At 40.2% G+C, this 13,556-nt stretch overlaps 1 protein-coding gene across 4 annotated transcripts in view; it reads right to left on the bottom strand.

Annotated features, from left to right (window-relative positions):
• pdlim7 (PDZ and LIM domain 7) overlaps nt 1–9,300 on the bottom strand; it is a 142,316-nt gene extending 133,016 nt beyond the window's left edge. Inside the window, exons 1-2 of one of the 4 annotated variants that reach the window (XM_043703721.1) lie at nt 9,097–9,300; nt 8,327–8,443 (exon numbers count right to left, since the gene is read on the bottom strand). In XM_043703721.1, coding sequence (XP_043559656.1) covers nt 8,327–8,422 — 96 coding nt within the window. In that variant the 5' untranslated portion in view covers nt 8,423–8,443; nt 9,097–9,300. Of the gene's footprint in view, nt 1–8,326; nt 8,698–9,096 lie in introns of those variants that run through there. The other 3 variants (XM_043703720.1, XM_043703724.1, XM_043703722.1) reach the window with 3 other exon arrangements.
• Nucleotides 9,301–13,556: the final 4,256 nt, after the last annotated feature.

Genomic DNA, 13,556 nt, shown 5'->3' with positions numbered 1-13,556 from the left:
TTTGGAACTGGTCCTCCTGGGAGCAGATGCGGCGGAGACGAAGGAATTGGGAATATGGGATGGCGTTTTTACAGGGGGCAGGGTAGGAGGAGGTGTAGTCTAGGTAGCTGTGGGAGTCGGTCGGTTTATAGTAAATGTCCGTGTTGATTCGGTCACCCGAGATAGAAATGGAGAGGTCTAGGAAGGGGAGGGAGGAGTCTGAGACGCTCCAGGTAAATTTGAGGTCGAGGTGGAAGGTGTTGGTAAAGTGGATGAACTGTTCAACCTCCCCGTGGGAGCATGAGGAAGCGCCGATACAGTCATCGATGTAGCGGAGGAAAAAGGTGGGGGGTGGTGCCAGTGTAGCTGCGGAAGATGGACTGTTCCACATATCCTATGAAGAGGCTGGGGCCCATTCGGACTGTTTTGGGACTGTTTTGATCATAATTGTTACACTGACAGAACAACAAACCACCTTCTCTTTCCACAGCCATTAGAGTTCAACCTCCCCGTGGGAGCATGAGGAAGCGGAGGAAAAGGTGGGGGGTGGTGCCAGTGTAGCTGTGGAAGATGGACTGTTCCACATATCCTATGGAGAGGCTGGGGCCCATTCGGACTGTTTTGGGACTGTTTTGATCATAATTGTTACACTGACAGAACAACAAACCACCTTCTCTTTCCACAGCCATTAGAGTTCACTAACTATTTTCTCTACCATTTTGCTTACTGTTTGACTGGTTGGCATCATCACAATTTACAGTCTTTTGTGGCAGCACAAAATAACCTCCCTTCGTAGACTTCATACACCATCCAAGTCCAGATTTGCAGAATTCAAGGCCTAATGTTTTCACTTGTTTCAGACAGTGAGCTGAGAGTTCCCAGTTGTAATTTTCAGATATATTTTACAACTTTGACTTTCAATTGTGGCCACAAGCTAGACTTACCACTGTGTACTTGTTTGACAGCTACACAACAGAGAGCCTGACCAACCTCACCCTCTCTCTGAACATGCATCGTTAATTCTCCAGCTGCAGCACAATCAATTGTCAAGCCTTAAATTTTAATGACTGAAGTTGGAAGATAGATGTGTTTACAGCATTCCTTATTGATACCATGTGGTGACATTAGACAATGTTAAAAATCATTCCTGATGAAGGGCTTATGCCCAAAACATCAACTCTCCTGCTCCTTGGATGCTGCCTGACCTGCTGTGCTTTTCCAGGACTCTGGACTCTGATCTCCAGCATCTGCAGTCCTCACTTTCTCTCAATGTTAAAAATCACTCAACATCAGGTTATAGTCGAATAGGTTTATTTGGAAGTACTAGCTTTTGCAGCACTGCTCCTTCATCAGGTAGCTGTGGTGCAGGACCATTAGACACAGGATTTATAGCAAAAGATCAGTGTCATGCAACTGAACAAGATATTGAACAAACGTAGATTGCTGTTAAGTCTTCCATCTTTTAGAATGGTTTGCAGGTTTCGATTCATTAATATGCAAGTCCCAGAACCACTTTTAAGTCACATTCTTAAGATAACTTCAGGTTTTATTTTTAAAAAATGACACTTTAGCCCAGACAATGCATTAAAGGTGTGAGATTAGAATCTGTCTGTATCTCAATCTTGAGTCAGACTGGTTCTATTTCCAAAGTAGGAATTTATAAAATGTTATAAAGGATTGACTGCCTTCAGGTTGCGTGGTTGAGCAAAATAGAAATGTATCTGCAAATTCACCCCATAGACTTACATGTGTGTGTGCATGACAGAGACAGACAGAGACAGACACTCATGCAGACTGAGTGACTGAGAGATATGAACCCAAGATCCCTTGGCTATCAACCTCTACTCGGCCACTCTGTTGTTGCGTAGATGTCACTTTTTTTAAATATATAAAACCTTAAGTTTATATATAAAACCTTAAGTTATCTCAAGAATGTGATTTGAAAGAATATGGGATTTACATATTAATGAACTGAAACCTGCAAAGCATTCTAAAAATATGGAAGACTTAACAGCAATCTAGGTTTGTTCAATATATTATTTCAGTTGCATGAAACTGCAATAATTTGCTATAAATTCTATGTTTTATGATCCTGTTCCACAGCTACCTGATGAAGGAGCAGTGCTTCGAAAGCGAGTCCTTCCAAATAAGCTTGTTGGACTATAACCTGATGTTGTGTGATTTTTAACTTTGTCCACCCCAGTCACACCAGCATCTCCACATCAATCACATTAGACACTGATTGTTGGAAACAAGAGACACTATGAAGTAGTAACCTTGACAGCACATTTTGATGTGTGAAGACATGAGGTGCTGAACAGCCAAGTTCCAGGAGTCCACCAGGGAAAGTTGTTCTTTAGCATGAGCAGGTGGCCAGTACAAAGAGGTTCAATAAATGTTCCCCCTTAATGTCAGGGGTCAACCTATCCATGAAGTATATGAGAAAGGAATTATTTCTTGGCCAAAGGTCAAGCATTGATTTTACATGAGGCTGTTATTTGAGTTTATACAGAAGAGAATAAGCAGATAGTGGTTGACACAATTTAACATAGATGAAAATGAAGGTATTTTAAAAATTGACATCAAGGAATCAGTAGCAGAAAGGTTACAAAATATTAGAATTAGCAAAGATCTATGATTGAAATACATAATTGTCTAAAAGTGAAAGTTAATAGAACAATAAAAAATACCTAGCAATATTTTGTTATTAGTAAAAGCATTGAGCCCAGGTGTCAAGTAAAGGTTAGTTTATACAAAGCATTAGTTAGATAACAAGGTGCTGCTTTGTACTTCTCTTTATGGAAACACTATAAAGCCTTAAAAAGTATGGTGAAATTCCAAGTCAAATCCAACACAAGAGCTTGCCAGCCATTCCAGACAACGGAATGGGAAATCCAGTGGAGAGATTCCTATAGGAATCTGAAATTTAAACCTGTAACTCATTTGCCAAACTTGTTTGTGCTTGTCACATGATCACATCAACAACTTGGAAAGGAGTTATGCAACACTAATGGACAAATTCATTGGCGATTCTTTTGACATCAGTGAAAGGACAATTAGACCCTAAAAAGCTTGGCTAGACCTTCGATAAAGTTAAAATTGCTGTCAAATTGAGAAAAATGAAGTAGGTAACATGAGGACAAAAACAGACATTGTGAAGGAGTAGGAGATTCCACCATTGAGTCCATCAACTATTCTGAAGCACAAGACAAATATCTCTTAACATTCAACAAGCAGATCTTCTCATTAGGAAGGAAGGGGCTGAGAAGGACTCTCTATGCCAGTGCTGAATAAACTCTGCTAATGTTGTTCAAGCTGCATTGATCAAAGAATGTTCCCATCTCTGGTTCAATCTTGTTGGAAAGGAGAGTTGCCCTGGCAAAGAAGCAGGCATATGACCCAACTGTTCCAGAGGCCTTGTTCATGATGAGGGCCTGGACACTAGTGGCAGAAGCCACAATTACCAACTGTATCTGCTGCACGGTGTTCAAATGGATTCTACATGTGCAAGACACACAGCAAGGAGCAGCAGACAGACAGGAATTAACCTGACAATAAGTCTCTTCTCAATCACGTGAGACAAGCAGAGAGGATTGTGCTATGCCATACACTGCACAACAGCATTGACAGTTGAGGCTACAGTAAATACAGTACATTCTTCAGAAGGAACCTTGAAGAGTTGATTAAATGCCCACAGACGCAGCCACCTTAACTGAAGGTGCAAAGGCTACAGACATGGCCCAGGATCTCACAAGCAGCATGTTTGACTGCATTGTATTCAATAATTTCTGTCAATCAAATACATCATGTTAAGCAAATCACTGAACTTTTCCAGTGTCTATTCTCAACAGTTTACACCTTGCACTGCACAATTTCGACTATTGTCATCTGTGAACTAAATTGAAAAATAAAGATCTTTTCCCATACGATAGATCACTATTTTCATCTGTCGTTAAGGTCAAACCGGGTTATCAGGGGTTTCCTTGACCATCTTGAAGCTCCAGCTAATACAGGTTTGATGGCAGACCCTTTGTAATTTAATTTATCACAATTTTCCTCTACAGTTTCTAAACCTTGGCATTATCCTGATAAATGTACGATTATAAAGGCAGACATGAGAGGTTAACTTACTCTGCCTCAAGGAAAAAAATTACAAGAGGAGATGTAATCAAGATTTATTTAAACCGGGAAGGTTCTGATATCTTGAATAAAGTAAAACTATATCTTTTAGTTGGGAAAGCAGTGATGAGCAGTCAGTCATCAGCTAATGCCAGTACTAAATGAGCGAGGAAAGGGATTAGGAAAAATGCTGTTAAGAGTTGTTGAAATGATTTGCCACAGGGAATGGATGTGCCAGAGACCACTGCAGCTTTTAATATGTATGCTTTTAAACAGCAAAAGATATAGGTTTTTGCATGGGAACAACATGTGGGATTCATTTCAGATTGCTTTGGCAAAGAACCAATGGAGGCACTAGGCCAAATGGCCTCCTTCTGTGTTGTACACTTCTATGGCTCTCATCAAGTGTAACAGGAATTAACTTGACAAATGAGATTACCTATGTTAGAATTTTCTTTGTTTTCCTCTTAAATTTAAACTCTCCATTTAAAAAGATCTACTTAAATACATTGGCACCTTGTGAACTGGACTATAAACATGGAAAAACAAGTTGGACTGACTTAAAATATTGTGATGGAAGGTTTAACCGCAGTTGATATCTACTGCCTATGCATTTAACTTTTCCTCAGACTTGCTTTACTCAAGTGCAATCAATTATGTTGATTAATATGGTTTCACTTGTTGAAATGGATTTGCATCAGCAAGTCAAACCCAGGGAGGAGCTGGGTCATCAAATACTATACAGGGCTTGTCTGGAATATCTCACTTTAATACTCAAAGTGATTTAATTTGTCCAGAGGCACTGTGTATATTGGAGCAAGGCCAAAATATCTAACATCTGAAGTCACAATCTATGCTAGCATATTCTTTCGAATTGTAGGGATTATAGTTATTCTTAAAGTTAATTCCTCAAAGTAAGAGGCTTTTTATTTTAAAAAGAAGTGCTTCAAAAGACAAACTTCTATTCAAAAGATTCCCATGACAAGTTACCTTGCTTTCCAACTTTCAGGTCTTGCAGGATAAAACCTACTTGGAGAAATCTATAGTCAAATTTTGCAAAACTTCTCTCAGTGCAGGTCTTAAAAACGTCATTAAATTTTGACTAACCATCTTATAATTAAAAGGCATAACAAGCTATCACGACTATATAAATTAAACTTAAATTACAAAATCAAATATTAATTGCAAATTCCTTATTTTTTTTTGTAACAATCTGATCTTTATTGCAATTGCAAACTTCACACAACTAATTCCAGAAGGTTCCTTGAACACTTAACTCTGTCCTGCTCTGCGTTTCCAGCATTGTTTCTATTTTAGATTTCCAGCATCATCAACATTTAGCTTTTGAACTTGGCTCAATTAATGGTTTAATCTTCCATTTAAAATTTTTGCTTTAAATCTACATTGGAGCACATGCTGCCCAAAGAAATATAAGGTTAGATTAGATTAGATTACTTACAGTGTGGAAACAGGCCCTTCGGCCCAACAAGTCCACACCGATCCGCCACCCACCCAGACCCATTCCCCTACACCTAACACTATAGGCAATTTAGCATGGCCAATCCATCTAACCTGCACATTTTTGGATTGTGGGAGGAAACCAGAGCACCCGGAGGAAACCCACACAGACACAGGGAGAATGTGCAAACTCCACACAGAGAGTCGCCTGAGGCGGGAAATGAACCCGTGTCTCTGGCACTGTGAGGCTGCAGTGCTAACCACTGTGCCACCACGCCACCCATCATGGTTATCTATTGTTAACACATTTTTATACCAATCACTATGATTCCATTGCTCATCAATACCAAATTAAATTATGTTCTCAAAATACCAAAATTAAGTAACATGGAGCTTATTTCAAAATTGTGATCAAAATTATAGACTAGAACTGAAATCGAGGTAAAAACTGAAATATGTCTGAACAAGGCCTCAGAGGCACATTTGACTATATTGCACCAAATATATTTTTATTTCCAATGTTGTCTTCATAATACTTTTGTTTAGTTATATAGATCGGAGGGATCTGACTGCATGATGAAACATGGATCTATCAACAAAAAGCTACTGCCAAGGACAAATGTCACGTCACAGTAGGAAACTCCGATAGCCAAAATTTTGCACATCAAGTTGATTTGTTCAAAATATTTTATGCCTTTTCTACCCCCCTGACTAAGACTTAACTTTGCCTATGTTCTGATAAGACGAGGGCAACTTGCACTTTTACATTCTGTTCCAATTTTTCAGCAACTCTCTGGAAATAATCGAATGTATTCATTACTTTACTCAGCTCTTAATAAAGTTTATTTTTAAAGAAAATCTAATTTAATTGGATGGAATATGGGAAGGGGATCTGAAGCAAGGCAATGTGACAAGGCAAGGAGAGTTATGTGAGGAAATCGAAGAGTTGAGGCAAATGGAGAGATTTGTGCAGGGTGAGCTGAGGTGACCAGGGGATAACAACCTGTTTATATTACATTAAAGATATTAATGTTTCAAGGAGCAAGTATAAAGCCAAGTGTAAAGGGCTCATGCGGCAGTGGTTGCTGCCCTGCCTCCAAATCAAAAGGTCTGGGTAAAGTCCCATCTGCTCTAGATACGTATCGTAATAAGTGAATTTAAAATGCCTTAAATACAGTATGAAATCAAGTCAAATAAGGGGATAGTAAATGGTGAAAACCTTAGTCAAGGAAATAGGTGTCAAAAGTATATTTCAAGGTCCTTGTCAGCTGAGAGGGGATGCGAAAGTAGGGGTGGAGTGAGCTGAAGGGCAGAGCATTATGGCATGGAGGGTGTTTTCTGTACAAGTTGTAGACTGTCTGGAATTTGCTTTCAGTATTTAAAACAACCTCCAAATCACTAGTGTTCAAACAGTCTAATTTCTGGTTGTACAATACAATTACAATGTACTTTATTGACTGGAAAATTTATATAGGTTTTAATCAAAACAAAATTCCAGCGCTTAAATCATTGTGATAGAATGAATGATGACCACAATCAAAACAGATGCCAAATACACCTTAAAGTAAACTAAGCTGTGCAAAAGCACATAAAATAAGAGCAAGTACAAATATGGATGCAGCATTAACATGCACCCTCAAGAGCAAACCCTTTCAATAATGTAAGTTCTGAGACCTATATGGAGTGGTTATCCTTCTTCTCATTGCTGAAACTCTTGCCCATATCTGGTCATGAGAAAAGACTCTTCCTCGCTCTTGAAGATTATGAGGACAGATCGCAAGAGAACTTTAGTTGTAAAACTTTTTTTACACATAGGTAAAACGATTCTAAAACAAATTTTAAACAGTAATAAATTAGGGCAAATAAATGTATTCTTGCAAAAGATTCTACAGCAATAATCCCTTTCACATCACCAGAGATATCTAAAAGAAAAATCATCTGGTTTATTTGATAGTTACTGAAAGAATTGAAGGATTTACTGTGGCACAATTTCGAACTACAGATTTAAAGCTATAACTAGGTTTAAAAATCAAAATATTGCAAGGCAACATTATGAGCAATAATCAGCAAGCTTTACAAAGCAAGCTACGTTTTAAGTTACAGTCGAAACTTTTGCTTTCGAATGGAAGATATTTGATATTCGATCTAAATGAGAGACTATTTGAGGTGATAGTGACCTCATCTGGTCTCTACAAAGAGGAGGTTGCTAGCAGTCTACACAGAAGGGTCGGATCAATTTACGCTGCTCGTTCTCAGTACAGTTGGAAGCTTCAGTCTTTCACCAATCTCCTCACGTTCCTGATATGAAAGAATCATGCTGGAATGCTTTCAATATTGGGATTTAAAGTGTACCATTTTGTATCACACGACTACCCCTCGTGTTGCATTAATAGGTTACTCCGAATCCCTTCGAAATTACAAAACGCCTGCGAGCTGGTTTCACGACTTCTGCACTAAAAGCCGTGAGTCCGTATGTGGAGCCTCAGCTGAAAAGCTCCCAGGACCCCTCTTAACGTGCTGACCAGTTCGCTGAAGCGACTGCAGCACATTACAGACTGCGTTTTAAACTTGGTGCCGAAATGATTAAATCGTGAGTTCGGAAAGCATGAAGTGAGACTTGAAGGTGGAAGTTAATCAACTTGCTTACTCTAGAAGAATATAACAAATCCTTGCTTGAGTTTTTCCATTCTATAAAACAAACAGGTTAAGAAGTAGGGAGAGAGAAAGAAAGAAAAGGAAGTCTCTGACCAGCCCGGTCACCCTCGCTCACCCTGGACATGGTTAAAGGCTTGTTGAAGTCCTTTCCTCCCTGTAGTCTAAAACCCCACGGAGCCGGTCCTTCCAGGGTCACTTTGTACAACTCCATCGTCGGAGAGGTTGCTGTTTGCTGAAAATAAAAAACAACGGCTCTCTATTTTGTTTGTTTGTCTAAGGACGGAATCAGGAAACTTTTTTTTGGGGGGTGGGAGGTAGGAAGCAAATGAGCGCGGTCCCAGTACGAACTGAAGGAGAAAGAGGGAGGCAGATCCGAGGTGAGGCAGCCACTCACTTTATCCTACAGAGAATGACAGCTCTGAGCTTCCAGGCTATATAAGGCGTGTAAAACTACACCAACACTTTCAGCACTTTTTTATGACTCACGCCAGGGAATTCAAACGCCACACAACACGTCACTCTTCCATTTCCCGTCCAATCTTAAAAGCTCTCAACCCAGAGACTTTTTTAAAAAAGAAAAACACACAACAGTACTTTTAATTGAAGTCACTTGATGTTGCCTAGAGATTACTGCGGTGAGTTTACACTCCCGTAGTATTTCCGGTAAAATGTAGCAGTTTACATCTTAAAAAGTCTGGTGGAAGTTGGTTGTTCCGATGCCCTAATTCTTAATTAACAGTTTCCACTGCTCCCCACCTTTGATCAGAGAGGGAAAAAATGTGTGAGAAATGTTCCCGTGGTAAAAATGGCAAGGAGTTCGTGATACAACATAGCCCATTATCAGGCCAGAATTACATCATAGGAAATGCCAGGAACAGGGCGCACCTCAAACTTGCCAGGCGATGCCTTCAGGGCAACATGCAGTAGCTTCTTTGTTTCTCCTGCTTAAATGACCGCTGATTGCTCCCGTGTCAAAATACTGCAAGTTTCTGGTAACAGCGAACTTCACTCACGCCTGCAAAATACAGCAATTACTTCATTCTTCCGTCCAAACAAACGTCACGCCCAGCAGTCTGGCTCTAAACCTTGGAGTTATAAACATGATTTGGGTGTGTCTGATAACACAGACAGCGGCACATGTTACAAAGCGCTTATAATTCAGATAAAGCAGCAGAATTAAATCTCATCCCAAGGAAATTAAGGGAAAACGTACTTCATACAAAACATAGCAAGTAATAAAGAGCATTTTTTAAAAAAAATACAATGAATGTTGACCAGGAGAGCGGGTGAAATGATTTCTTTTAAATGCTACGCCGGAGATTTCTCGTTTTTGCGCCACTCTGAACCTAAAAGATTTCAACGAATTCCAACCTAATTCACACAGGAAAAAAAGACACGTTTACATCTGTTGTGGATGGTTACACGATTGAAAATCAGCATGGAATCAGATTAAACTCCCATACCAATTACTTCAGCTAAAATCTAGCCTGACTATCCAGTACAGTAGGTAAATTGAGGGAGTGAGGCAAAGTTTTCAGAAATGTCGAACCAAGGTCTCACCTGCCTCTCAGGAAGAATTAAACAATCCCGGGGATTATTTTGAAGAACAGGGGCGTTCTATTCAGTGTTCTTGTCAAAATTTGTCCCTCAACCATTTAAAATGTCACCTGGTCCTTATCACATTACCACTGTTAAATTTACTGTGCATGATATGATTGATGTGTTTAGATCCCAAAGCAAGGACACTTTAATAAATCTTGACATAGCACTAACTTGCCTTCAGTTATAGTTTATCACACAATGATTATGACGGCTTTTGAGATGGTGCAGAAAAAATGACCTTACAAATCTAATTCTAAGGACAAAAGACTTCAGCTATGTTGATTGACTGCAGAGGTTCAGTATTGTAACTTACTGCTTTACATATTTCCCCAATCCCACCACTCTCACAGGTGGGACTTGAACTAAAGCCTCCTGGCGCAAAGCTGGGGGACAGTACCATTGCACCACGATAACTCAGTCAATTGTGATTTTAAACTCTTTTAAACTACCCCGAAACTTCGAACGGAAAACACATAGTGTTCAGTTTGTCAAGGAGATTTTGCACGGCTGTACTATTGTGACTGTGATTGCATTGTCTTTGAAGTTTTGGGACAAATTTCTGAGTGTCTCTGACACGAAGGACTTCCGGACCATTACATATACAATGTGAGAGAAGCGAAACTTTCCAATATTTACCCTCCCAGGACAAGGGGAGTCCTGAAGTCAGGAGACACCGGGACAATCTAGACATTCAATAAATAGAGCCACTTCTTTATTTTGAGCTACCTTCCCACCACCAAAATCATTGTGACTTTTTCTTTTGTTTGTATTTAACCTACTGACCACCACCAGTGTGGCCAATAAACAAGCAAAGCCCATTATGGGCTACAGAAACTATCAAAGGTGAGATGGCAGGAGTAGGGAGAGCAGGAAGGGATTAAATCAAATGGATCTTGAGGTGGAATTAAAACACTGTATCCTCTGCAGTGTCCTCTTCTCTCCAAAGGCATCAAGAACATTGGTGGACACCACATGCTCCTTTTCCATTGACACCCAGGCAAAAACATATCTGCAGGAAGACAGGCAGTTGGCAGATATGACCCCCTTCACAACTCGCTGCCTGGATCTGTTGAGGCCCCAGGAGCAGTCACATGTGGAGACCCTGGGATCTGCCCACACCCCTCTGCACCGGATGCCTGAAGATCAGGAGCATAAAGCTAAAGTGCAACAAAAAACAATACAAAAGATTTTGCAAAAAGCTAAAATGGGTGTGCATTGCCCGCAACCAATGTATACATGGTCCATGGATTCCACAGTGCCTCAAAATAAACAGTTGGGCTGGGAATCCCTGAATTGCCACAATCTATGTTTGTAAGGGACTGCTGCATGGAACTCCTTCCACCCCAGGTCCCGAGAGAAAGTGGTAGAACTCCTGCATGGAGTGTCCACCACTGGGGATTGCTATTTGTTATGAATGAAAGTCAGACACAGTTAGAAATGGACTCCAGCCAAACAGATAGCCCCTGAAAAATGACCTTGTTCCTCCCACATCACCCATTTTCAGCACTCTCTTAGTATTGAAGCAACTTTAACCAAAATTAGGAAGTAATATTCTATTTATGGATTTGAGTGAGATGTTTTGTCATTGTTTATTCTTTGAAACCTGTGTTCACCCTTTGGCACACCAATCACATTATCCTCCTCCAAAATCCTTTCCCTGCTGTCCAGTTTGGGTTCATAAGCCCCATCCAGTTTCAATCATCTGCACAAAGGAAGCCATAACATCTCATCTAATAATCTTTATTCCTCCTCCAACATCATTAAATTGGATTGACCCTTCACATCTCTTTCTCATCCAGATGCTGTCCTAAGGATCATAATGTATCCTGCTGATATCCACCTCAACCTCTTCACACAAATCTCAAGCCTTCCACCCTTTACACTACTAAATATCTCTTTAAGATGTATTATCCAAGCGTGGATGTTGTTGATAATTCCAGCACTTTCTGCCCATCCTGAATGTGTTTGAGAAAGTGGTGATGTTCTTGAACCTCTGCAAGCATCGCAATCTGGAGTCATCTGAAGGCCAAACAGGGTAAAGATGGCAGATTCTGCTCCAAAGGGCATGAGTGAGTCAGATTTTCATACAGATATAACACTCCAATATGTCATGATTATCATTACTGATACCAGCTTTTTAATTGTTTAATTAACTGAATTCAAATTTGAACCCATGTCTTAGGATTACTAGGGCATAACTATCCCTACAATCGTACATAATATAATACTGCTTGCCTGACATCCAGTATAGGATATAATCATAGAATGAATACAGCAGATGAGACCACTCTGTCAGTTGTATCCATGCCAGCTCTCTGCAAGAACAATTCAGCTGGTCCCATGCCAGTCTTTTTTTTTGCCATAATCCTGCAAGCCTTTAATTTCCCAGTTCTTATTCAATTGCTTCTAAAATGGTGCAGTTAAGTCTGTCTCCACTACACTCTTGGTAGTGCATCCCAGGTTGTACTCACTTGCTACATCAAAATGACTTTTCTCAAGTTGCATGTCTGTGTCCTCTGGTTACTTACCAATCCAGTGACAAGATCACTTTGCCTTCATATAAGCTGTCTAAATCCTTCAAGATTTTCAAAGCTTATATGAAATCTCAAACTTCTCTTGAATGAGAACAACCTCAGCCTCCAAAATCTATCTATCTAGGGCTGAAGTATTTTGGCCCTAGAATTCTATTATAAGTTTTCTTTTCTGCACCAACTCTAAAGCCTTCCTAGCCTTTGTGTGATAAACTATAATTGAAGCCAATTAATGCCATATAAAGATTTACTAAAGTGTACCTGCTTTTGGATTCTAAACACAGCAGTCATATTTTGCAATGGAAACTTAACAGTCATAACATGATAACGACCTGATGACAATAGACAATAGACAATAGGTGCAGGAGTAGGCCATTCTGCCCTACGAGCCAGCACCACCATTCATTATGATCATGGCTGATCATCCTCAATCACTATCCGCTCCTGTCTTATCCCCATAACCCTTGATTCCACTATCTTTTAGAGCTCTATCCAACTCTTTCTTGAAAGTATCCAGAGACTTGGCCTCCACAGCCTTCTGGGGCAGAGCATTCCATACACCCACCATTCTCTGGGTGAAGAAGTTTCTCCTCAACTCTGTTCTAAATGGCCTACCCCTTATTTTTAAACTGTGTCCTCTGGTTTGGGACTCACCAATCAGCGGAAACATGCTTCCTGCCTCCAGAGTGTCCAATCCTTTAATAATCTTATACATCTCAATCAGATCCCCTCTCAGCCTTCTAAACTCAAGTGTATACAAGCCCAGTTGCTCCAATCTTTCAGCGTAAGATAGTCCTGCCATTTCGGGAATCGACCTCGTGAACCTACGCTGCATTCCCTCAATAGCCAGAATGTCTTTCCTCAAATTTGGAGATCAAAACTGCACATAATATTCCAGGTGCAGTCTCACCAGGGCCCTGTACAGCTGCAGAAGGACCTCTTTGCTTCTATACTCAATTCCTCTTGTTATGAAGGCCAGCATGCTATTAGCTTTCTTCACTGCCTGCTGTACCTGCATGCTTGCTTTCATTGACTAATGTACAAGAACACCCAGATCTCTTTGTACTGCCCCTTTACGTAAATTGATTCTATTTAGGTAGTAATCTGCCTTCCTGTTCTTGCCACCAAAGTGGATAACCACACATTTATCCACATTAAACTGCATCTGCCATGCATCTGTCCACTCACCTAGCCTGTCCAGGTCACCCTGTA

The sequence above is a fragment of the Chiloscyllium plagiosum genome, chromosome 14, assembly GCF_004010195.1.
Source record: "Chiloscyllium plagiosum isolate BGI_BamShark_2017 chromosome 14, ASM401019v2, whole genome shotgun sequence".
In the NCBI taxonomy this organism is placed as follows: domain Eukaryota; kingdom Metazoa; phylum Chordata; class Chondrichthyes; order Orectolobiformes; family Hemiscylliidae; genus Chiloscyllium; species Chiloscyllium plagiosum.
Note: the sequence above shows the minus strand (reverse complement) of the source record. Positions and strands in the feature narration are given on the sequence as shown.